The sequence below is a fragment of the Elephas maximus genome, chromosome 3, assembly GCF_024166365.1.
Source record: "Elephas maximus indicus isolate mEleMax1 chromosome 3, mEleMax1 primary haplotype, whole genome shotgun sequence".
In the NCBI taxonomy this organism is placed as follows: domain Eukaryota; kingdom Metazoa; phylum Chordata; class Mammalia; order Proboscidea; family Elephantidae; genus Elephas; species Elephas maximus.
In genome coordinates this window covers 52,255,056-52,280,438 of record NC_064821.1, presented here as the reverse complement: position 1 = coordinate 52,280,438, position 25,383 = coordinate 52,255,056, and the positions used below count along the sequence as shown (strand labels likewise).

At 41.2% G+C, this 25,383-nt stretch overlaps 1 protein-coding gene across 6 annotated transcripts in view; it reads right to left on the bottom strand.

The window, feature by feature from the left end:
- Nucleotides 1-25,383, bottom strand: part of VPS13D (vacuolar protein sorting 13 homolog D) — a 273,685-nt gene that overhangs the window by 89,260 nt on the left and 159,042 nt on the right. For all 6 annotated transcript variants that reach the window (XM_049877954.1, XM_049877956.1, XM_049877957.1 and 3 more), the window contains 2 exons: nucleotides 21,713-21,847; nucleotides 19,044-19,211 (listed from right to left, as the gene is read on the bottom strand). In XM_049877954.1, coding sequence (XP_049733911.1) covers nucleotides 19,044-19,211; nucleotides 21,713-21,847 — 303 coding nt within the window. The remainder of the gene's footprint in view (nucleotides 1-19,043; nucleotides 19,212-21,712; nucleotides 21,848-25,383) is intronic.

Below are 25,383 nucleotides of genomic sequence, written 5' to 3'. Positions count from 1 at the left end.
CTGTTAGCAGCCTTGAGTGGAAATGGGAAATGACAGTATCTGTTATCTAGTGCTGCGATAACAGAAATGGGAGGCCTTAACAAACATTAATTTATTCTCTTACAGTTTAGGAGGCTAGAATTCTGAATTCATGGTGACAGCCCTAGGGGAAGGCTTTCTCTCTCTGTTTGTTCTAGGGGAAAGTCCTTGTCTCTTCTGGACTTCTGCTCCTGGGCAATCTTCATGTGGCCTGGCATCTCTCTTCCCCCATCTCTGCTTCTTGCTTGTTTGTTTAATCTCTTTTGTATCTCAAAAGAGATTGTCTTAAGAAGTACTCTACACTAACACTGTCTCACTGACATAACAAAGAAACCCAATTCCCAAATGGGATTATAATCACAGGCATAGGGGTCAGGATTCATAATACATAATTTTGGGGCACACAATTCAATCCATAACAGAGGGGCTGCCAGAGAAAAATCTGATTGGAGTGGATGGAGCTGGGAAGGGCCGGGGGTGTAAAGACCATGAAACATGTTTCTACACAGGCTGTGCTCTTCCCTCTAAAATTTAGGTCATATCTAATCTAGCTTTCTCTAAAGAAAATGGTGAAAGAGTTTAATGAGCCTATCGAACGGGGGTGAGATAAGTTAATTCCCCAAGACATGGCTTGAGGATCAATGGCAAACACTCCATCTGGCAAGTTCTAAACAATACAGAAAAGCACAGTTGTAGAATGAACCAGCTACCTCCTTTCTTCCTGCCTTTCTATTCTGGTTGTTTTAACTGAGATCTAAAGGATTTCTTTTCCTGGAACAAGGTCCCTGAGTTTGTTTGCTCTGGGCTTTAGGGAAGGTGGTTTTCTGCTTTATCTAGATGGAGATACTGGGTTACCGGGAAATGCTGAATGCAGCTCAAGAATTAGTACTGGTCTGAGCCAGCCAGGCCAGAAAGAACAGTCTGGCTGGATTGGGAATCTATCGGCTACAAACAGGCCATGATTTGGATTTTAACTCTAATTATATAAAAAGCAAGTCAGATTCCCCTCTCTTCCATCCCCTCTTGTTTGTTTTTGTCTCCTCTGTGAAAGGTGTAACTGTTCTGCCCACATACAAAAAAAAAAAAAAGATATACCTGTAACAAAATAATTGTTACCATTTTATATATGCAGATGATGGTCATATCATGACAACAATCCTGGACTTAAGAAAAAAGTGAAAACTTCAGTTAGGTCTCTTCCCCTTTCAATTCACTTACAACTGGCAAGAGGAAAAGGGGAAACAGAGGGATGTAAAATGGTGGGCCAGTCTTTTCCAGAACAGACCCATTCACTGAGTGGTGTGTTTTCTTGTCCCCTGTGCCCCAGCCAGCCCCAAGCTCTGGTGTGACTGGGCCACCTCAAGTCCTGTTGCTTCACACTCCTATGCTCCCTCCTGGTTGGGCTGCTTCTCCTGGCCTCCCGCCTTTGCCTTGTCTACGTGGCAGATACCTCCTTATACTTCAAGACTCAGCACAGGCACTCTTTCCTGCCTGCAGACTTTCCTTGCCTGGGCAGACAAGTCTGCCCCTTCTCTGGTGCCCCCAGTGGGCCTGCAGAGACTTCTGTCCTGGCACCTGGGTCACTTTGTTGCACACATTTGTTTACAGGACCATCTCCCCTGCTGGACTATGACCCTAAAAGACCTTGTTTTATTCTTGTTTGTTTCCCCCACACCTAGCACAGAGCCTGGCATTTTCAGTTGTCCACATAGAGTCATACACTTAATGTGTAGATACAAGAAATAACAGGTTTATTAACATGAGGTTATACTTTTTTAGTATAAATTTCTATATTTAGTCAGCTCTGTGTATGTCCAGAAGATCCCTGCACTCGACTAACCTAAAGGTTGGTGGTTTGAACCCACCCAGGGATGCTGTGGAAGGAAGGCCTGGCAATCTGCTTCCACAAAGATTACAGCTGAGAAGACCCTGTGGAGCAGTTCTACTCTGTAACACATGGAGTGGCCATGAGTAGCAATTGACTCGACGGTAACAGGTTAAGTGACCTGAATAGGGTTAGGACAATTTACTGGTTCCTGGCAACACCCTTTGGCTTGGATGGTATAGAATCTACGAAAGAGCTAATTATACAACAGAGGTTACTACAGGAAATGACTTTAAACTGTGACTCAGATTCTCTGCACCCCCTTGAGAATACAACCTTACATGGTTAATTTCTGCAAACGTGATACTGCAGAGGGGTCTAAGAATAAAGCCTACTGAGAGTCGAGAGAGTGCAACTGTTGCATTGGGGTTAAGGGCACAGGCTGTGAGTCAGAGAATCTAGGCTCCTACCCTGGCTCTCTGTAACCTTAGGCAAGTTACTTAACTTCTCTGTGCCTCAATTTTTCTTGTTTATAAACAAGGACTAGCACTTCATGAGAACTGTTGTTGGGTGCTGCCGAGTCGGTTCAAACTCAGTGACCCTATGTACAAAAGAATGAAACACTGCCCGGTCCTGTGTCATCCTCACAATTGTTGCTATGCTTGAGCCCATTGTTGCAGCCACTGTGTCAATCCATCTTGTTGAGGGTCTTCCTCTTTTTCACTGACTCTACTTAAAGTGAGGATTAAAAAAACCAATTCATACAAAGACTCAGAATAGTGCTTGGCACATGGTGAAGGAGTCAATAAATATTAGCTGGTAACATTTTTAAAGATACATATGCAACTAGTAGTTTGAATTCAAAATTCCCTTCAGTTGTGCAAGTTTTCTGTACAGCAATACTGAGGAATTAAAAGAAATGCAATTAGCACATTTAAAACTTACAGTAAGAATACACTAACATGTTCCAGGTGGTCAAGCTAATTTCTCCATTGTAACTATGCATTTCACAAACTGCACAACAGTGGACAAGCCTCCTGGTCAGCTGTGACCACAGATTATGGGAGACAAAACCCAAGGAAACACAAAATTAACATTGTTGTTATTCCTTATCAGAACACAGACAAAGCCAGATACACCGCCAGTCCAGAATGAAGGAAACAGGTTGTTGGCTTTGAATTGGAATTTCCTAGGATTGTTACCATGTAGTACAAGGTTAATCTTTGCACACAGCCAAGCTTATGTGAAATGTATCAGAAATGATGTAACAAAGGCTTTGGTTTCTGTGCAAACAAAACTACTTTTAAAAAACGTATCAGTGCCACACAGATTAAGGAAATACCACAGATTTAAAAGTACTCTAGGCCTATAAATAATCTACTTTTCTGCTTGTTTGGGGTGGGAGTGGGGGGTATACGCGCTAAACAATCAAACAAAAGAGCCAGTAAATCAAACATTTCTAGGTGAATTTTTCTCTGAAATGGGTGTGACCGTCAGATGAATTATGTTAGTAGTATGCATTATCTCCAAGATAGTACAAACTTCATCTGACCTTTCAAACCATACCACCACCCTCCACCACTACCTTCTTGGCCACTAATCCTTACCAGCACTTATTATACATTAACTTCTTTAACTCTCCCAGCAGCACCCCCACAGCAAGTAGATTTTCCAAGCAAAAGGGGAACCCCTAGAACACACCACAAGTAGGTACTTTTGCCTAGATGTGTTGCAGTTGGGGAAAAGTACAAACTTCAAGCAGCTGACTTACAGTATTTCAAGAACAGGATGTTTCCAGGGAAAACCTGGCAAAATGGATCTTTGGTGGTATATGTAAATCCCTAAAAGTAGCAGCTAAAACCAATATAGTATCAGTCAGAATGACAGGCAATTTAAGATTAGAAATAACCAAATGCTCAGACTCTTTGTTTTTTTCCATTTTGGGGGAAAAAGAGAGGGATAAGGAATGTGCTAGAAATTTGGGGAATGCTTTCCAAACCTCTCTCCATACACAACAGACTTTCTGCTCCTCTTTGTAAGAGGCCTTTAATTAGCTCACATCCTATGCTGACCGGGGCTCCCTAATCCATTCCGACACCGGCCTGGCGGCCGGGCACAGGGTCTAAGTACAGCCTGATTAGCTGGGGATCCTGGCAGAGCCCCTGCTGCTCTTATCTCCGCAGATGCCTGACGAGCTTGGTATCTTCCCTCCAAGCCCTCCTGGGAAGCTACCCCAGCAGGTGCCCATTGGCAATAGTTTTGTGTTACAGGCCTGAATGAATGATCCCTGCAGGAGCTGCCGACTGTTTTCACAGACACAGAAGGCAGTCAAAAGTCCACCGCGTGAACTTGGAATGACCCCAGCTGCAGAGTCACTGGCGGGTTCATCGGGAGGGCAGGCACGCTTTATTAAACAACTAATACTCTTCACAGATAACTTTCCGAAACAGCAAAAGTGTTAACTCTTTGCGATCTTGCTCTGACAAAACACTCCAGACGTGGAGGGGCTCCACTGCGTGACTTAGGGTTTGAACCCAAATGAGGAATTTGAGACAGAAAGATGTTGCAATCAGGGACTAAGATTTCATCTGGCCTGGAGAAGGGTCAGTACTCAGGAACCATTTGGCTTGCTGTTTTGTTAAAGTGTTCCAGATTAGAGTAAAAAGGCAAAGAGCAAAGGTTTCAAGCACTTACTCTAGTGAAGACGGCACGGGTAGGGAGTCAGCCTGACCAGGGCAGCCTTTGGGCAGGCTGGCCCCAGGGCAACGTCAAAAATGCACGGGCCCAGGCTGCACTGCTGGCTCTGCCCACGCCTGCCCACCAACTCAGGTACTCAGGGACCCTCCGGAGCCTTACTCTTCATGTCAGGAGAGAAAAGGGTGACTGGGCTGTGAGGATCCAACTGTGCAAACTCTTGTCACCTATCAGGGTTAGCATGGAAGTCATTTCCCTGGCAGCAGCCAGAGGCCATGCAGTTAGTTCCTTTTTGAAGGAGGACTCAGAAACGGCACGAAGTTCAGATCAAAGTGTTCTTATAATCAAGCACAAAGCCATCAAGTTCATTCAGGCTTGCTGGACCACTGAACACATTCACACGTGCAGTATGCACTGAGAGAGAGGTATGGCAAGTAGCCATTTCTTCCCTAGGGTCGGAATCAGTGTGATTTATTTTTTTTAAACCCACATAGACTTTAAAAGAAACCCAAGGACAATTATAATAATATCTAGATAAACATATGGGGAAATATTGCAAATTCATTTTAATCAACAAAGTTACATTAATTTTGGCCTCAACCAAAGACCACATGTCTATCAACATTTTATCTCTATCTCCTTTCACCATCTGCCCTCTAAATCTAATTACAAAGCAGTTCCCTGAATTTTTTAGGGGTGGGGCAGGGGGAGAAGGGAGTCTTGTTTTGTTCTCAGATGGGATGCAGTTCAGCCTGGGTTTGCTGGTTGAATAAGATATTGCTGAAGGACCAGGGACGTGAGGTACGTGAAGACAGCCATACTTCCCACCCCATTTAGGTGAGCTGACCCTTACACAATATAGACTGGTTCAGCTCAATAAATACTTGAAGGCTTTCTACCTACCAGGCACTGTGCTTGGGGATAAAAATACCAAGATGAATATGACTAGTCTGTTGTCCTCAAGGAGCTCAGTCTAGTGTGAGAGACAGACTTACAAACAGATAAAATCAACATAACGAATGCTAGAAAAATGTACACAGTATCAAGGCTCTGGCACCACTGCTTTTTTCTCCCCTGCCTCTAACAGGACAAGAAGCAGATTCCCACAAGTGGCTGACCCAGGCTCAAAGGCAATATTTTGACGGTCTAAGGCATGTGAGATTATGGTAGCAACAATCATCTTAATACCCATATGTGGAAGCTAACTGTTTATTATCTCTCTAGCTCCTTAGAGAGGAGTGGTAGAGTGAAGAGTACCAGATTTGTAGTCAAGAAGGCTTGAGTTTTAGAGCTGGTTGTGCAACTATTTAGCTATGTGAAGCTTACTAGGTCTCAGTTTCTCCAACGGTAATTTGGAAGGTTAAAACTGGTCTTAAAGTTCTTGCCCAGATCTGCTCTCTTAAGAGTTTCTACTAAAGTATCAGGGATTGTGTTGAGGGTCCAAGTCTGGGAAGAGCTGGCTCTGGCATGTTCAGCTGAAATAAGTGAGAACAGTTTTAGGTTTGAGACATCTCTTAGGAAGAATACAAGATGGACTTGAATGGAAAGGCAGGGGTTAGCAAGTTTAAGTTACCACATGAAATATTATTAGAACTAGGCTTCTCACAGAACTTAATTTTTTTTCCAATGATTTGTCAACATTCTCTTTACTTGCATTCTGGTTGTTCTGTTTCCAGTACTCTAGTATCCCTGCCCCTTTATTTCTCAACTTTGCTACAGAGTAATTGTCGATCTTTTGGTCTCATATAGATGGTTTTTTAATGGAGCACCATACTCATGGGTAATACCTTTATTTTTGTGTGCCAATTTCATTAAAAGGTGACCTCAGGGAATAGTTTCAGTTGAAGATGTAAAGAGTATCTCAGGGAGACAGTCTCAGAGTTCTCTAGACTCAACTAGACTTCTTAAGGATCAGAGCTCTGTTCTGTGTTTTTCTCCCATTCTAATCAGGGTCTATTTATTGTGGCCCCATTCAGAACGGTTGGTAGTGGTAGTCAGACACCATCCAGTTCTTTTGATCTCAGAGTAGATGAGGCCGTGACTCGTGTAGGCTACTAGCTTATAGACAAGTCTCTTCTCTGAGACTTTGGTTTCCTTCTTTCTCTTTTGCTCCTGATGAGTAGAGACCAACAGTTGCATCTTAGACAGCTGCTCGCAAGCTTTTAAGACCCCAGAAGCTACTCGCACCCCTAGGGTGTAGAATATGAATTTCGTGAAGTATATTATGCCAACTGACTCAGTTGTCCCCTAAGACTAAGGTCCTAAACCTTTGAATCCAGAAAACCAATCTCAAAAGGTGAGAACTTAATTTTATTTTAATAAAACTAAAGTTAGCTTAACCACTGTGCCACCAGAGCTCTTCAATTTGTCTTGCTGATCTATTTTTAAACAACCATTTTGTAGCAATCCTAAGACTTAACTTGCTGATGCTATTGGACACAAAATCCAAAAGATAGGTAACATTTTCAAAACACCGGCTGTTGAATTTATCTGGCTTTGCCCCTTTAGGAGTCCCTGGGTGGCACAAAAAGGAACCCTGGTGGCGCAGTCGTTATGTGCTCAGCTGTTAATCGAAAGGCAGGTAGTTGAAACTCAAGGGCTATCCCACGGTAGAAAGACGTAGCAATCTGCTTCTGTAAAAATTACAACCTTGGAACCCTACGGGGCAGTCTATTCTGTCCTATAGGGTCATTATGAGTCGGAATTGACTCAATGGACAGCAACGGGTTTGTTTTAGCTTTTGTTTATTTGGGTGGCACAAACAGTTAAGTGCTTGGGTGCTAAATGAAAGGTGTGCGATTCAAACCCATCCAGAGGCCTGGCAATCTGCGTCTCAAAGGTCACAGCCATGAAAACCCTATGGAGCACAGTTCTACTATGCATAACATGGGGTCGCCATGAGTTGAAAACGACTCATTGGCAACTTTTTTTTTCTTGCCCCTTTTGCTTGTTTCTCAGTGATTGTGTGACTGCAGATTTGCTTGTCCAGTTGGGATTTTAGAACCAACCATTCACACAACCCATCGTGGGTGCCAGGAAAGTGAGGGTCTCCCTTGGAAGTAAGATTTTTCACAGCTGTCTCCCAATCCCAGAATGTTCCATGCACCTCCTCTGAGAAGGCTTAGTCTGGAGGGAAAAAGAGTGGGCTTAGGAGTGGGCACTAACCCTTGTTCCAACACTGACCACATGGTCTTGGCAAAACCATTTAACCCGTGTGACTTAATTCCCTCACTAAAAAGGAAGTGATTATCACACATGCCCTGTGGCCCCACTGCAACGATGCAAGATTAAACCGTCTTGTGACATGCAAGTGCTTTAATTCCTGAGGGTAGGAAAGGTCTTTCTAGAGCAGAAATGTGGTCTATGGGAAAGAACCTGGGCTGTAAAAGAGCCCTGGGCTCCCATCCTCTTCTATAAGTTCCTAGTTTGACTCTCCAGAAGTCAATTACCTTCACTGTGACTCAATTTCTTTACCTGTCAAATGGGGATAATACTTGCACTCTTCCATGTATAAGTTTGTGAAGATCAAACGATAACAGGAGCATGTTAAAGGTCAAATTTCTATACTACAAGGAGCCATTAGTACCTCTTCTTTTACAACTAACTTTGGCAATATTCTTCTCAATTTTTAAATTGCCAGTAAAGGGAAAACAATCCCTCTGGCCACACTGTCCTGCTTTGACACATTACAGTGACAACAAGGCTGAAACAACCGGCTGTGTTTGGAGATGTACTCTGCTTAATTTGCATTTCAGTGAAAGCACCGAAAGTTACTGCTTTCAAACCAAAGTGTTATTATATAAATTCAAATTCACAGCTTGCAGGGAACGTTTACTTAAGTATTTTTCTCTAATAAAGCAAACAGACATTTCCCATACATGCTATTTTAATTCGTTAGATTCAGAGGGGCTGGGTTTTCCCTTCTTTCCTCTGTAATGGTTTCCCAAGGCTTCCTGATGCCATAAGCCGAGCTTGGGCCTGCTCCAGAAATAGATGCCTGGCCTCATTAGATCCAGGGCAGTATCTAAGAAGCTCCCACTATATGTCAGAGCTGCAGCAGGTACAAGCGACAGAGGAGAGGATGAGAAGAAATAGGACCCGGAAGGTCAACGTCCTTTTCTTCTCTATATTTCTACAGCATGATCTCATGTGCCTAACTAGGAAACTTCCTTGTTCTTCAGAATGGAACAGGCAGGCCTCCCCTGTGGTGTTTAGTAGAAAAGAATAAGCCACATTCCCATCTCCTGTTCGAGGTAAGCATGGTGTAACTTTGCTATATTATTTACTGACCAACTGTGCCTCCAAGTTACCACTTTGGACATGGAGAGGAAGCCCTCTTCTGGTGAACCTCCCTTAAGAGCTAGCCCCGGACTTGCCATCGTCTGGCTATGAGGAAACCCAGGGAAACACCAGACTCTCACCCACTTCTGCAGGTACCTCTTTTTCTCTTCTGTGGTCTCTTTTATGAGTGATCCCTCCTGCCCTCCATCACACAGAAAATATTTAATGTAATACCATGATATAAGCCTAATTTTTTTTCTCCCTACCACTCTCCACACCACAAAAACTCTGCTCCAAGAATTGTTCCCATCATACATTGTTTCTTTGTGAGCTCCCAAATATATGATTCCCAAATATCCTCCATAAATAGTCCCACGTGGTTAATGAATGACTCAATAAACCTCAAAAAGAGAAAGATACCCTTTTCTCCACCTCTGTTCTCTGGACACCCCTGCCCCCCCGCCCCCCCCCCCCCGGGAAGGACATGTTAAAAAAGCTTATAGACAACAATGACAGGAGATAACCCAAGTCTGATATGTTCTAGAAGTCAGGAAACATAGGAAGAAAACCCAAGCTCTATTACTTTGTTTGACTGTTTTAGGCAAGTCATTTATTTCCACTGTGCCTCAGTTTCTTCATCCACAAAATGGTAGTAGTGATAATAATAACTGCCTGGTTTCAGGTTTATAGAAAAGATCAAGATACACAAATGCTTTATCAACACTAAAAAGTAAGGCAAATATAAAGTACTAGTAGTATTATTCCAACGAGGGAGTGATTAAACTCTAATAAATTAATCTTATTTCTCCTTCCCTCTAAGAAGTAAACCATAGAACAAGTCAATAGAACTAACCCTAAAACTTTCAGGAACAACACACTATCCCCAGTGATCTCCATCTGGCTTCCTACCTTGAGTAATGGATTCACTAGGCGTCTGAAAGCCAATCTGCTAATAGAATTTAGAGGGACAAAAAACTCTACAAAATCTAAGAAGCCAACCAGGAAGAGGTCATGGCAAGAAAAGGACTACTGGGAAGAATTTGTTTATTTTCTGAAGTCATTTGATAGTAGGAAGGCCAACTCCCCCTAATTTCATATACTCTGTGTTGAAAACCAAATATTTTTATGTGGCATCCTAATTGTTCACCCAAAAAAAAAACAAAACCACTGCCATCGAGTCGATTCCAATTCATAGTGACCTTATAGGACACAGCAGAGCTGCCCCATAGGATTTCCCAGGAGCAGCTGGTGGATTCGAACTGCCGACCTTTTGGTTAGCAGCCAAGCTCTTTGCATTATTATTTTCAAATGGCATCCTAATTGATGACGAATGGTTAAAGTAGCAATGTTCAGGAAATGGCTTAAAGAAATTACAATTACACATATACATGTAGAGGAAGATGGCTCTTGGGAAAGTGTGAAGATTACCGTTAACACTCTGGTCGACTCCCCATGGAGCAGGCGAGAAGGCCCAGGTGCTGCAAACCCCTGTTTGAATCGGAACATCATACAGCTGGATCAGGCACTTCAGGTGTCTGAGAAAGTACAGTCAGTTTAGCCAAATGCTCTCCTTATACACTTTCTTTTTAGATAAAGCAAACTCTTTCAATTCTTTTCTCCCATTTTAACCCTTTTATATTAGATTAGGGAATGTCAGTAACTAAAGATTAATTCAGAAAACCTAGAAATTACAGGTGGAAAATTTCAAGGCCCACCACAGAGAAGTTAAAATTTGAGACTGAATGGAAAACTGCTTGGGCTTTATTTTTAAATGTTGTTTCCAATGGTTTGTCTTTCAGCATCTAAAAGCTACATGGGCGGGGGGCGGGGGGCAGTATAGGCTTTAGATTCAGGCAGATCCCCAAATTAACTTTTTCCAAAAAAAACTCCTGGCTCCAACATTCACTAAGAAACCTCAGGTGGGTTAACTGACCATTCTGAGTCTCATTTTCCTCATTTGTAAAATGAGGATAATACTTTCTTCATTAGATTGTTGAATACGAAAGATAAATGAGATAATATAAAGTCCCTAGCCCAGTATTTGACACACAGTAGTTACTCAACTGGGGCCCTGGTGGCGCAGCGGTTAAGTGTTTGGCTGCAAACCAAAAGGTCAGCAGTTTGAATCTATCAGCCCTTCCTTGGAAACCCTATGGGGCAGTTCTACTCTGTCATATAGGACCACTATGAGTCAGAATCGATTTGACGGCAATGGGTTGGCTGGTTGGTTGATTTTAGTTATTCAATTGGTTGGAACCCGCGAGTTGCACTATGGCAGAAAGGTGTAGCAGTCTGCTTCTGTAAAGATTTACAGCCTTAGAAACCCTATGGGGGTAGTTCTGCTCTGTCCTATAGGGTCACTATGAGTTGGGATCGACTCAATGCCAGTGGTTTTGGTTTGGTTTTGGTTAGTTGCTCAATAGTAACTACAGGAAACCCTGGTGGTGTAGTAGTTAAGAGCTATGGCTGCTAACCATCAGGTGCTCCTTGAGAACCCTACAGGGGCAGTTCTACTCTGTCCTACGGGGTCGCTATGAGTCGGAATCGACTAGATGGCAACAGATTTGGGTTTGGTTTACGTTACCTACATAACCAAAAAATTCCCTCCTTCTCCAAGAAAACACTTTGATTTAACTTTTCTTCAAAATGAAGAGAGATTTATAGAGATAATTACTATAGGAGAGAAAGAACTAAAGGAAAATAGAAAGGACCTTATCAACAGAATGTCTTGGCTTTTTACCACCAAGAGCTAGAATTTGGTTTGTCCTTCAGATGTTTATAAAAATGGGTTACAGTTCATCTCACCTTTTTGAGAAAGGCCACAAGCTGATATGAAGAATATTGAAATGCAGAAAAGGGATGTCTTAGCTCAGCCCTGGGGGAGGCCAGCCAACCTAGGAAGGCTTGAACATGTTATTCTTTTAGTAACCATGTTTACACTAGGCTAGAAAACCACTACTCTTTGGGGGACACAAATATATTCTGTCTTTTCAATTTAGTAACTGAACATACTTTCCCACCACATATACTGCAGTTTTGGAAGACAAAGTGAATTCCTCTGAAACATAAGATGTTCAGGTCTAAGCAGATAACTTAAAGACCTGACTTTTAACTAAAATACTATTAGGAGATGAAAACAAGTTTTAAACTTTCCCAGTCTTCCTGGCCCCAAAATAGGACTGCAGTGATGATATTGCCCCCTGCTACTTTACTTCTGGCAGCTGGGCTGCTTAGGGTGGAAGGAAGGAGAGAAGTTCAACCCCATTCACCTGGCTCAACCCCATTTAATAAAGCTGCTGAAAGGGCAGGTGGTGACTAGCTGTGAATATTGGCCACCCAATTAATTCTCAAGTCATCACCCCCGCTCCCCCAGTACAAACTTCTGATCATCACAGATACTTGAGATTTGCCCAAGTTACAATGGGTCATTGATGGGTCATTCTGCATCTAAAATTTGCCTCTAACCAAAGACAGCTAAGACTAAGAATATTGTTTTAGTATTCAAGGTTATCAGAGGAAAATAAAACAAAAACTGGTGCCAAGAATTTGAATCATATCTCTATATCAAACAACTTGAAGGTACCTCCTCTTAGCTGGAAAATAAATCCCGCGGGTGACTTATTTAGAATCAAAGTCTTTTTGAAAATAGAAAACCTACATTCTCCAAGGGATAGATCACTGTCTGAAGTGAATTTTATTTAATCTAAAGTTGTGTGCCAACTTAAATACACAAAAACCCAAGGCCTGTAAGAAGGCATTCACCTATTACTTGCTTATAGGTACATGGAAAAGCTATTATGGGGATAATCAGCTCAACTATAAAATGGAGCAGTCATACATAATGACAAAAACAGATACGAGCCATAAATTGCTTTTTCCCCTTCAGAATTCAGGCAGGCACTCACTGAGTGCGTTCTTTTGTGTGAAGATAAAACTTTCGCCTTGAATAAACAGTGCTTTTAGTCTTGTTTCAGACTTATAAATACACTGCCCGTAAAACACACACAAACAAATGCTGTTTCTTAAACAAAAGGCAGATGGACCCCACCGACCTCAGCAAGGTCACGGTCTGGTCTATATGATAGGAGGGTGGCTAATGGCAGGGCTGGCTGAGCATCTCTGGGTGCAGGGACAGGGAAGGCAGCTTCCACTGGATTGATATGTCCCAGATCTGGTTTCCTGGGCACAAAAGGCTGGTGAAAGGTTCTTTTGGAAGGGAAGTGGCTTATGCACACACTGCTCTCCCAAATAGAGGCCAAAGAACTGGAACAAAATATCATCTAAAGTCCTAGCTAGGTTTTCCACTGCACTATCTCAACGGTCTGCATTTCTTTCGCCTCTCTCTTTCTCTCAGGCTCCTTGTGTCTCTGTGTGTTTGTATTCTCACTTTCTCTTTATCTCTCTTGTATTTATCTCCAGACGGTTTCCCTAAAAGCTATCAAAGTTCATTCTGAGGCCAGATGGGGCTTTTGGTTTATTTTTTGTTTTTCTTGTTATTTTAATTTTTTCATATATAGAGGAATGTCTAGGAAAAATCTAGTAGTTAGAGCTATCTCAAAAATGGAACTAAAACTGAGAACTGAGAAGCTAGTGTTTCTGGCTCTGCAGTTATACACTGGCTGACCTAGAGGAAGTTGCCTTACCTCTCTGGGCCTCGAATTCTTCATTTATATAATGGTGCTAATAATGCCTATCCTATCTACTGACCAGGTTATTTGATGATTAAATGAGATCACATGAATAAAACTATGTTTGAAATCACCAAGGTTCTCATTGCCCATAAAGGAGGTGGTGATGGTTGTGACCAAAACTAACACAAGAATGACTACGGATCATTACTCTTTCCCAAGGGCCTGCTCTGTGACACAGGTGAATTGATGGCAGTCATCTTACCGGCTAACAAAGTGATGTCAAATAACGTTGTTGTCGTTAGGTGCTGTCAAATCGGTTCCTGCCCATAGTGACCCCAGGTACAACAGAATGAAATACCGCCCAGTCTTGAAACATCCCCACAATCATTGCCATGTTTGAGCCCATTACTGCAGCCACACTGTCAATTCATCTTGTTGAGGGTCTTCCTCTTTTGATGTCAAATAATAAGCTCTGGTAAGAAGCTAGTAGTAATTACTTTTTTTTTTATATTCTGTTGTGCCTGGAATAAAGCTTTACACACACAAAGGAAAAACATCATGCAGGGGGAAAAGCATGGACTTTAGAATTAGCTGTACGGATTCATTTCAAATCCACCCCTACTATTTCTAGCTGGGTGGTCTTGAAATTTTTACTTCTCTAATTTCTGGATTTGCAAAACTGAGATAATGTATATAAAAGGTCTATTACAAGGCTTGACAAACAGCAGGTATGCAATAAATGTATATATATTAGTATGCATTCCATAATGAGTCAGGATGTTTTGAACCTGTTCCTATACCTTCGTCTTACTAACGCCGCTTGTCCCAAGAAGTAACATAAATCTAACAGGTTTTTCTCCAATTCATAACAAACATAACTGATGTAAAATAATAAAACAATGGTTAAAACACAGAACAAAATTTATTAACTAAAAACTAACAGAAGAATCGTTATCTTCTTGAAAAAAATTTAGATTTGCAGAATTTGACCCAGGATTTTGGGGCTTGGTAGAAATAAATGCAACAAAGCAAAAGAGAAAGGAAAAAACCCTACCATATAATTATAAAAGTTATCAGTAAAATTAACATGTAGCAAATAATGAACAATAAATCCAAATTTCCAGAAACGGTGACTGATCTTGACAAAAATAACTTCAGCTGAAAATGGGAAAATTATTAAACATAGAGTCAAAATATGCCTGGGATCAAAAAGGCACCCAGAATCAAAAGCCTCCGATGCCGACTTGGTAAAGAGACAAAATAAGAGATGGGAAGTAGGACAGAACAGAGCAGAGGTTCCATTAGTGATGATCAAATGTGGCCCTCTCCTTTGCTGGAAGAAATTATGTTGTTGGATTTCTTCCCTTAGGAAGCCCAGGTGACAGCTGTGCACAACAGTGAGTTCCTACAGGGGCAGAAACAGAATGGGACCATTTGCGCTCTTGTTACCATGCGAGGTTTTCTTAGTTTGAAGGAACTTTTATTCTTTTGAGAACAGCTATATAATTTTCTTTTAAGTATATGAAAATATTGTATAGTAATCACAGATATAAGGGAAAATATTATATAATAATCACAGATATAAGGGAAATTAGAGTGTATATAAAAGAAAGAGAATTTGTTCAATAGGAGATCTCCCCAAAGCTCTGGATTTGAAAGAGGTCAAAGGGCTTTGTAGATATTCAAGTGAGAAACAACTACAAGTCTTTTTTTTTTTTTGCCATTCATGCTTCCGAGAGAAAGTTGTTTCTCTGACATAGTTTTGGAATTTGAAATGCTGTCCTTTTTTAAAGACCTCACAGTCCTAGATAGGATTCCCTGAGCTATGATCCCAGAAACAGGATCAGATTTTTGAGGATACACTTAGGGCTAGAGTCACTCTGCCAAGATCCAGGCAGGGGAACACGGGACAGATGCGCCCAACTTGGCGATAATCTCTCAATTGTATCACCCTAGATCTGGACTCCATGAACTAATTTCTGGGGACTGGAGGATATCAGACAGTGGTTAAACACTTGCCTGCTAACTGAAAGGCCCAGTTTGAACCCACCAGCCACACCCCAGGAAAAAGATGTGGCGGTCTGCTCCTGTAAAGATTTATGGCCTTGGAAACCCTATGGGGCAGTTCTGCTCTGCCCTATAGAATCGCTGTAAGTTGAAATGGACACAACGGCAAGTTTGATTTTTTTTTTTCGTAAGAGAAAAGAAAGGTGATAAAAGGGCATATAGGCTAGTTCTACTCCCTTAAGGCTAATATTAAATAAATAAAAGATGAAAAGAGAAATTCCAGGAGTGATTATGATGACAGACTTGAAATTAAAAATGTGTTATGAATAATTCACAAAATCTGTCCACACATGACTAAGCCCTGCAGGTCTATTACCTTCTTGTGTGACAGAATGAATTCATTTTCAACTTCTCACTGTGTTTTCACATACTTTATCTCTTTTGCACCTTATGTCATTGGGACAGGGGGAGTTACCACCACCTTTTCACAGATTAAAACAAAATGAATAAATAAAATTTTAAAAATCTTCAACATCAAAAGAAAAAAAGATTACTTAAAGGTAGGAATGAGATTAGAACCCGGCATTCTTGACTACCAGCCCCAAGTTCCTCTCAGTGCACAACCCTACCTCTACAATACTGCTTTACAATTTCGGGGGCCCGAAACTCTCTGAGAACCCAATAAAAACTTTTAACCCTTGACCCAGAAATATATACATACATACGATATTTTTTTATTAATTTCAATACATTGATGGTGCCTCCTCAACCCACTCCACCCGAAACCCATGGAACCAAGGTTAAAACCTACTCCGGGCTTTGTAGCGAAGTGCAGCTGGCCGGGGCTCAGCGAGGTACAGTTCTACTGTCTTCTTCTCTGACCCCCTCTTTAATCACTAGAACTCAGGCACTCTTTAAAGGAATACTTCCCACAGGCGAACGGTTGATTATTGTGGTCATCTGCACTTCCTTCAACTCCTCTTATGTACACAGAAAAGCAAACAAAACATTCCCCCAAAGCAACATTAAAGGTCTGATTTCAACCCACAAAATTACAAGAAAATGGAGATCTTTACCCCGACCACATACATGCATAATCATAGATGACCTGAATGGGTATTTAGTTGATAGACTCAGCTTTTGGAGCTACCATTTCAATGTGAAGTAGTAATTTTAAGTTTCTTTGCTTTCTCATCTTAAAGATATATAGACTAATTTTTATAACACATCTATGGTCCTTTGTATCAAAATAAACTATACCCTCAGTAGTAGCCTGTGACTCCAACACTGACTAACTTAGACCCCCAACACACTGGGTACAGGATTCCCATTCCAGAGGACTTAAAAACAGAAGAAAACTCATTGCCATGAAGTCAATTTTGACTCATAGTGACCATATAGGACACAGTAGAACTGCTCCATAGGGTTTTCAAGGCCGTAATCTTTACAGAAGCAGACTGCCACATCTTTCCCCACGGAGTGGCTGGTGGGTTTGAACTGCTAATCTTTCAGTTAGCAGCCGCGTGCTTAACCATTGTGCCACCAGAACTCCTTTGGAAAACAATACCCTTATGCAAGTGATGCAAGTGACAATAGAAAGCTTGACATTAATAAAATGCATTACCTTTTCCTTCATGGATGGGGCATAAGGGTGGGGGTGAGGAGTACTAGGCCCTTTCTTTCTGTTTAAGTTATAGTCTCATATTAACCCTCAACCTTCAAAGACAATTTCCAGGGAAAAACAGAAAACCAAGAAACAAGTGAGACTTTCAAAAATGAAGAAGAGTAACTAAGGGGCCAATCCTTTCCTCACGATGTTTCAGGAGAAACTCTGAGAAACCCACATAAGATCTCATCTGTTGAGATGTCACAGGGAACTTAATTCTTTTTATTCTCATCCAAGAGGTTAACTATAGAGGCTTCATAATGGCCAGATTGGCTCAGATGGGGTTTGAGTCTCCTGTTCTCAGTGCCTGGGACACTTCTTCTTTGTAGAGTACATTAGCTTTCATTTCAACATCAATACTGGTTCCTGGCGGCTCAAGTCTGAACATTTTACACTGATGCAAATATAATGGTCAAAAACCAACTTTTCTTGTTCAATCTGTATTTTTCAAAGTTTTCACAGCATCACATCTCATTTTATTCTTATAATAATTCTATAAAATAGGTGTATTTCTATTCTAGGTTGAGGAAGGCCTTTCAGTAAACTATAAGTATATTCATTTTTCAAATTAAATGAAAGCCCAGGGGTATAAAAACAAAGGAAAAAATTATAAAACCGAGAAGAATTCCTTTGTTAAATAGAATTAAATAAAATTGAATAAAAATTTTAAACTGGGCATTTAAAACTATAAATGTTTAAGTGCATCTGTTTATATGAAGTTCAGTAGCTAAAAGAACAAGGAGGAGGAATCTGTGCCACCCTTTGTGCTACCGGTGATGTTTTACGTTGCCCTTGGGGGTAAAGGCCCAAGGGCTGCCTGGGAAACTACGGCCCAACTGTGTGCTCTCCGTCAGACTCTGACCCTGAGTCTGTTTAGAAAGTCTCTCTGCCTCTTTTACCCTTTCTCTAAAAACGAGAGCTGTGCTTATTATGAACCACAAACCAAACAGCAGCAAACTTAATTGGCCTGGTTCAATAAAGCTGTGGCCACAATATTGCAGAAACTGATATGACTAAATAACTGTCATCTCTATCAAACAGTTTGGAAAACAGGAATAAATTCCTAGCTTTCACACACTATGAATAAAAATACCGTGCAAAATAGAAACATTCAAATCTACTTTCCTATTTACTCTTCAAGATAAGTTCCTCTGCAGCATCATTCAAGTCTCCTCACGGTAAAGTCACTTTCACATCCTCATGACTTACGGTTACAAGTACACCTATGATCTCACTACAACAAATTCTCTACAGCGAACAATTCAATCTCTGCAAGAAAAGTTTGCTGAGCTGAAAGGAAAAGGAGGAAAGCGGAGCTCTCTAGAGGCTTTTTGTATGTCAAATAGCAATTATCCTACAACTGATTCTTTCACCTTCTCAAGCTTCACAAATAAAATCAGCTCCTGCCAAGAAAGAAACTGCAAACTAACAGGATGTCCACCAAATGCAAGAGGCCTGTGGATTATACCACTGTCTTCCTGCTGCTGGGTTCACATGACTTCAAGGGCTGCTTCACTATAGAAGGCTGCATTTAGTTTGGACTTTCTCCTCTAGGCTGTGGGGAATGACTGGTAGGTTTTAGGTAGCGGAATGGCATGATCAAATGCTATCTTGTAAAAAGTTAGTTCATTTGGGTGGCAGTGTGAAGATGTGACGACGTCCAAGGGATCAGGAGGTTACTGCAGTGGCCGAAGTAAAACGTAATTACAGCCTGGACAAAGGCAGTGGTAATACAGAGGATGGAAGAACAGATGTTTCAGAGGGGGACTCAGTGGACCTGGTGACAGGTTCTTGGAGGTGAGGGAAAGGCAGGGCATGTGGGCAATGAAAGGAAGGCCATAAATGTGATTTCTCACAACCTAGTAACCATAATAAAAGAGCTTACAGCGAAGTAGAGGACTTGTGACATTAATTTCCTTACCTTGGCAGCAGAGTTTGATACTCCATGTGTAACATTTCTGATAAGACCCCCAACATTGCCATACTTTATCAGTCCAGTAACCCCTTCGGAAACATCATTCAAGAGCCCCATGGGATTGCCAAGAAAATCCACTGATCCCAGGATACGAGCTGCCTGGCTGAGGAGTTCCTATCAAATGAAATTGAGGGAGAAAAATCAAATCAGAACCTGTTTAGATTTACAGACCAGGCCCAAGCAAAAATGTTAGCAATCAATCTTGTCTTCCATTTCCATCACCACTGACAATTGCCTTTTAATCCGTCCCAGTAAACCAAACCCATTGCTGTCAAGTAGATCCCGACTCATAACGACCCTATAGGACAGAGTAGAACTTCCCCATAGGATTTCCAAGGCTGTAATCTTTATGCAAGCAAACTGCCACATCTTTCTGCCATGGAGTGGCTGGTGGGGTCAAACCACCGACCTTCAAGTTGGCAGCCAAGTGCTTAACCACTGCGACACCAGGGCTCCTTTTTTTTAATCCTTACCAACAGCAAAATCATCTTCTACTCTTTCCCGGGCTCCACCTAAACTTCTCCCAATACACGCATCCCAGAGATTGCTGTCAATACTCTTATAAATACTCTGCAAAGCCATTTAGAATAAAATGGCTTAGAAGCAGGGAAGATTCTTTACAAATGTTTACTAGCATATACATCATATCTTCCTTTCCATCATTCCTACAAATAGAGAATTTATCTTCAGCAGAAGAATTTTAAAAGGAAGGTGAGGGAGGGAGGCAGATTTGTCGTTCCCCCCATAAGCTGTGGAGGAGGCAGTGGTTGGGGCATAAAGAGGGTATAGGCAGACTCTTCAAGCAACCCTCCACTCTTTTTTATACCTCCTCTATCTAATTTCAGGTTCCAGTGATATCTGCTTTATCGCTCTCCTTACAGTTAGGTAGAAACATCGCCAATTAAGAAGGCTGGAAGGAAGGAAGGAAGGGAGGGAAGGAGGTTGGGAAGAACAGAAGAAGGAAAGAAGAAGGAAGAGAAGAGGAAAGAATAATAGGATGTATTGTAATTCTGATAGCTAATAAATTTCATTATCATCTTGACCTATCTATTCACTCAAGATCATGGCCATTTATTTTGGTCTTTGCAGTATGGATAATAAATACAAAACGGAAAATGAACAATTTAATACAAAAAATTTTCACGTTCAACTTAAGGGCAGAATCTCATAGGCTCTAAGAACACTGGTGTGGTTGCTGAAAGTAGACCCATGCCTGGTAAATAAAGAGTTCGCAGTATTTTGTTATCGTTGAAGCATCAGTTAAACCATTAACTCAGTCAGCACAACTGGACTTATCAAAAAGCTAGAAGTTTCCTGAACACAACCAAACAATTCAAGGAAAACAGTAGCAGAGGTGGGGGTCTAGGAACCATGGTTTCAGGGGACTTCTAGGTCAACTGGCATAACAAAGTGTATTATGAAAACATTCTGCATCTCATTTTGGTAAGTAGCATCTGGGGTCTTAAAAGCTAGGAAGTGGCCATCTAATTTGCATCACTTGGTCTCAACCCACTTGGAGCAAAGGAAAATGAAGAACACCAAAGACACAAGGAAAACATGAGCCCAAGAGAAAGAAAGGGCCACATAAACCAGAGACTCCATCAGCCTGAAACCGGAAGAACGAGATGATGCCTGGCTACCACCAATGACTGCCCTGACAGGGAACACGACAGAGAATCCCTGATGGAAGAAAAGAAAAGTGGGACGCAGATCTCAAATTCTAGTAAAAAGACCAGACTTTAATGGTCTGATTGAGACTGGAAGGACCCCAGAGGTTATGGCCCCCGGACTCTGATAGCCCAAAACTAAAACCATGCTCAAACCTAACTCTAAAATTTAGACAAAGATTAGACTGGACTATAAGACATAAAATGATACTGGTGAGGAGTGTGCTTCTTAGCTCAAGTAGACACGAGACTGTGGGCAGCTCCTGTCTGCACATGAGATGAGAAGGCAGAGGGGGACAGGAGCTGGTTGAATGGACACGGGAAATACAGGGTAGAGAGAAGGAGTGTGCTGTCGCATTGTAGGGAGAGCAACTAGGGTCACATAACAATGTGTGTATAAGTTTTTGTATGAGAAACTGACTTGAATTGAAAACTTTCACTTAAAGCATAAAAAAAAAAATTTAACAACAACAAAAAAACCCATTAACCCAAAACCCAACCCACTGCCATCGAGTCAATTCCCACTCAGTGACCCCACAGGGTTTCCAAGGCTACTGTAAATCTCTACAGAAGCAGACTGCCACATCTTCCTTCTGTGGAGTGGCTGGTGGATTCCAACCCCTGACCTTTTGGTTAGCAGTTGAATACTTTAACCACTGCACCACCAGGGCTCCTTAACCATTAACAGTCGTGATTAATCCAGTGGAAGTCCCAGAGACAAGTTCTTAGGAATAAGACTAAGAGCTCATAAGTCAAATGCACTGTTTTAGAATTTTTATGATGTTTATGGCTTTTACGGGATGTGACCTGACCCCAAAACTCAACAAACAGAGCTGAAATGTTTAACTGGGTTCTCAGTAGCAATGCCTTAGTAACCAAAATTCCCGAACAACAAAAACAAGCACATTCTTCTTATGCTCCAACCATAAATTCGACTACAAAGCTCACCTCCTGGAAATGTTTGAGGATATCATTGATGATAAACTCCTTGGTCTCATAGGGGTGTACCCGAGTAAATGGATCCAGGTTAATCACAGCGTCTTCAAACCGAATCAATGGAAATCCCAAGGTACTTTTTAGGGCCTAATTAAGGAAGAAAGAAAATGACATACTTTAAGCATCACTTCCAGGGCTATAAGTGATGTTAACTTGCCAATGAGGGTCAAGGTTTCTATATTTATAAATAAGGATTTTTCCCTATAATTAAAACTAAAAATTAGATTAAAAAATACATATATCACCCAAAGTCACATCCATCACACAGAAATAAACACTGTTAGTGTCACAGCATAATCCCTTCTGGTCTGCTTTGTATCTGTGTGTTTGTTATGTTTCATTTTTCACTGAAGTGTACCACATGTACAGAAAAGTATATTAATCAAATGTGCAGTTCGATGATTTTTTCCAAAAGTGAACACAACCATGTAACCACCACCTTCTCCCAATCACTACCCCTTCCCTCTTCCCCAAAGACAACCACTATCCTGACTTCTGCTATCATATATTAGTTTTTCCTGCTTTGAATTTTGTAATGAAGAAATCATTAGTATGTACTTTTTTGTGTGTAGCTTCTTCTTTGTTGTCGTTGTTAGGTGCCATTGAGTGGGTTCCAACTCATAGTGACCATATGTACAACAGAATGAAATATTGCCTGGTCCTGTGCCATCCTCATGATCACTGTCATGCTTGAGCCCATTGTTGTGGCCACATCTTATAGTCGACATTAAGTTTGTGATATTTGTTAGGTTATTGCATACAACTGTAGTATACTGATTTTCATTGCTATATAGTTTTTATAGTATTCCATTGTAGGAATAAAAACACAACTGATTTGTTGTGTTCAATACTTAGATTGTTTCAAATTTCTGGCTATTATGAAAAATGCTAAACATTCTTGGACATGTCTTTTGGCACATATTTGTATGCATTTTTCTTGGATATATACCTAAGAGTGGAATTGTTGAGTCATAAAGAATGCACATGTTCAACCTTAGTATGCACTGTCAAACACTTTTCCAAAGTGGTAGAACTAGTTTCTGCTGCTTCCAGCAGTATATGAAATTTCATGCTATTCCATATCCTCATCAACATTAGATCTGAAATGGACTGGTATCGGCCATTTTGAATCAGACAACCATATAGTCTACTATTCTGGGAATGACAACTCGAAGAGGAATGGTGTTGCATTCACCATCAAAAAGAACATTTCAAGGTCTATCCTGAAGAATAACGCTGTCAGTGATAGGATAACATCCAAACGCCTACAAGGAAGACCAGTTAATACGACTATTATTCAAATTTACACACCAACCACTAAGGTCAAAGATGAAGAAAAATAGAAGATTTTTATCAGCTGCTGCAGTCTGAAATTGATCAAACATGCAATCAAGATGCATTGATAATTACTGGTGATTGGAATGCAAAAGCTGGAAATGAAGAAGGATCAGTAGTTGGAAAATACGGCCTTGGTGACAGAAACAGTGCCAGAGAGGGAATGACAGAATTTTGCAAGAACAACGACTTCTTCATTGCAAATACCTTCTTTCACCAACATGAACGGCGACTACACACATGGACCTCGTCAGATGGAACACACAGAAATCAAACTGACTACATCTGTGGAAAGAGATGATGGAAAAGCTCAGTATCACCAGTCAGAACAAGGCCAGGGCCGACTGTGGGACAAACCATCAACTGCTCATATGCAAGTTCAAGCTGAAACTGAAGAAAATTGGAGCAAGTCTATGTGAACCAAAATATGACCCTGAGTAAATCCCACCTGAATTTAGAGACCATCTGAAGAATAGATTTGACGCATTGAACACTAGTGACCAAAGACCAGACAAGTTGTGGAATGACATCAAGGACATCATACATGAAGAAAGCAAGAGGTCATTGAAAAGGCAGCAAAGAAAGAAAAGACCAAGATGGATGTCAGAGGAGACTCTGAAACTTGCTCTCAAACGTCGAGCAGCTAAAGCAAAAGAAGAATTAATGAAGTTTTAAAAGAACTGAACAGAAGATTTCAAAAGGCGGCTCGAGGAGACAAAGGAAAGTATTATAATGACATGTGCAAAGAGCTGGAGATAGAAAACCAAAAGGGAAAAACACACTGGGCATTTCTCAAGCTGAAAGAACTTAAGAAAAAATTCAAGCTTCAAGTTGCAATAGTGAAGGATTCTGTGGGGAAAATATTAAATGCCACAGGAAGTATCAAAAGAAGGTGGAAGGAACACACAGAGTCATTACACCAAAAAGAATTAGTCGATGTTCAACCATTTCAAAAGGTAGCATATGATCAGCAACCGATGGTACTGAAGGAAGAAGTCCAAGCTGCTCTGAAAGCATTGGCAAAAAACAAGGCTCCAGGAATTGATGGAATATCAATTGAGATATTTCAACAAACGGATGCAGCACTGGAGGTGCTCCCTCATCTATGCCAAGAAATATGGAAGACAGCTTCCTGGCCAACTGGAAGAGATCCATATTTATGCCTATTCCCAAGAAAGGTGATCCAACTGAATGTGGAAATTATAGAACAATATCATTAAAATCACACGCAAGCAAAATTTTGCTGAAGATCATTCAAAAATGGCTGCAGCAGTATATTCACAGGGAACCTCCAGAAATTCAGGCCAGATTCAGAAGAGGATGTGGAACCACGGATATCATTGCTGATGTCAGATGGATCCTGGCTGAAAGTAGAGAATACCAGAAGGATGTTTACCTGTGTTTTACTGACTATGCAAAGGCATTCGACTGTGTGGATCATAACAAATGATGGATAACATTGGGAAGAATGGGAATTCCGGAACACTTAATTGTGCTCATGAGGAAGGAACCTTTACCAAGAGGCAGTTGTTCGGACAGAAAAAGGGGATACTGATTGGCTTAAAGGCAGGAAAGGTGTGCATCAGGGTTGTATCCTTTCACCATACCTATTCAATCTGTATGCTGAGCAAATAATCCAAGAAGCTGGACTATATGAAGAAGAATGGGGCATCAGGATTGGAGGAAGACTGATTAACAACCTGCGTTATGCAGATGACACAACCATGCTTGCTGAAAGTGAAGAGGACTTGAAGCACTTACTAATGAAGATCAAAGACCACAGCCTTCAGTATGGATTGCACCTCAACATAAAGAAAACAAAAATCCTCACACCTGGACCAATGAGCAACATAATGATAAACAGGGAAAAGACTGAAGTTGTTAAGGATTTCATTTTACTTGGATCCACAATCAACAGCCATGGAAGCAGCAGTCAAGAAATCAAACGATGCATCGCGTTGGGTAAATCTGCTGCAAAGGACCTCTTCAAAGTGTTGAAGAGCAAAGATGTCACACTGAAGACTAAGGTGGGCCTGACCCAAGCCATGGTATTTTCAATCGCATCGTAGGCATGTGAAAGCTGGACAATGAATAAGGAAGACCGAAAAAGAATTGATGCCTTTGAATTGTGGTGTTGGCGAAGAATATTGAAATATACCACAGACTGCCAAAAGAATGAACAAATCTGTCTTGAAAGAAGTACAACCAGAATGCTCCTTAGAAGCAAGGATGGCGAGACTGCATCTTACATACTTTGGACATGTCGTCAGGAGGGATCAGTCTCTGGA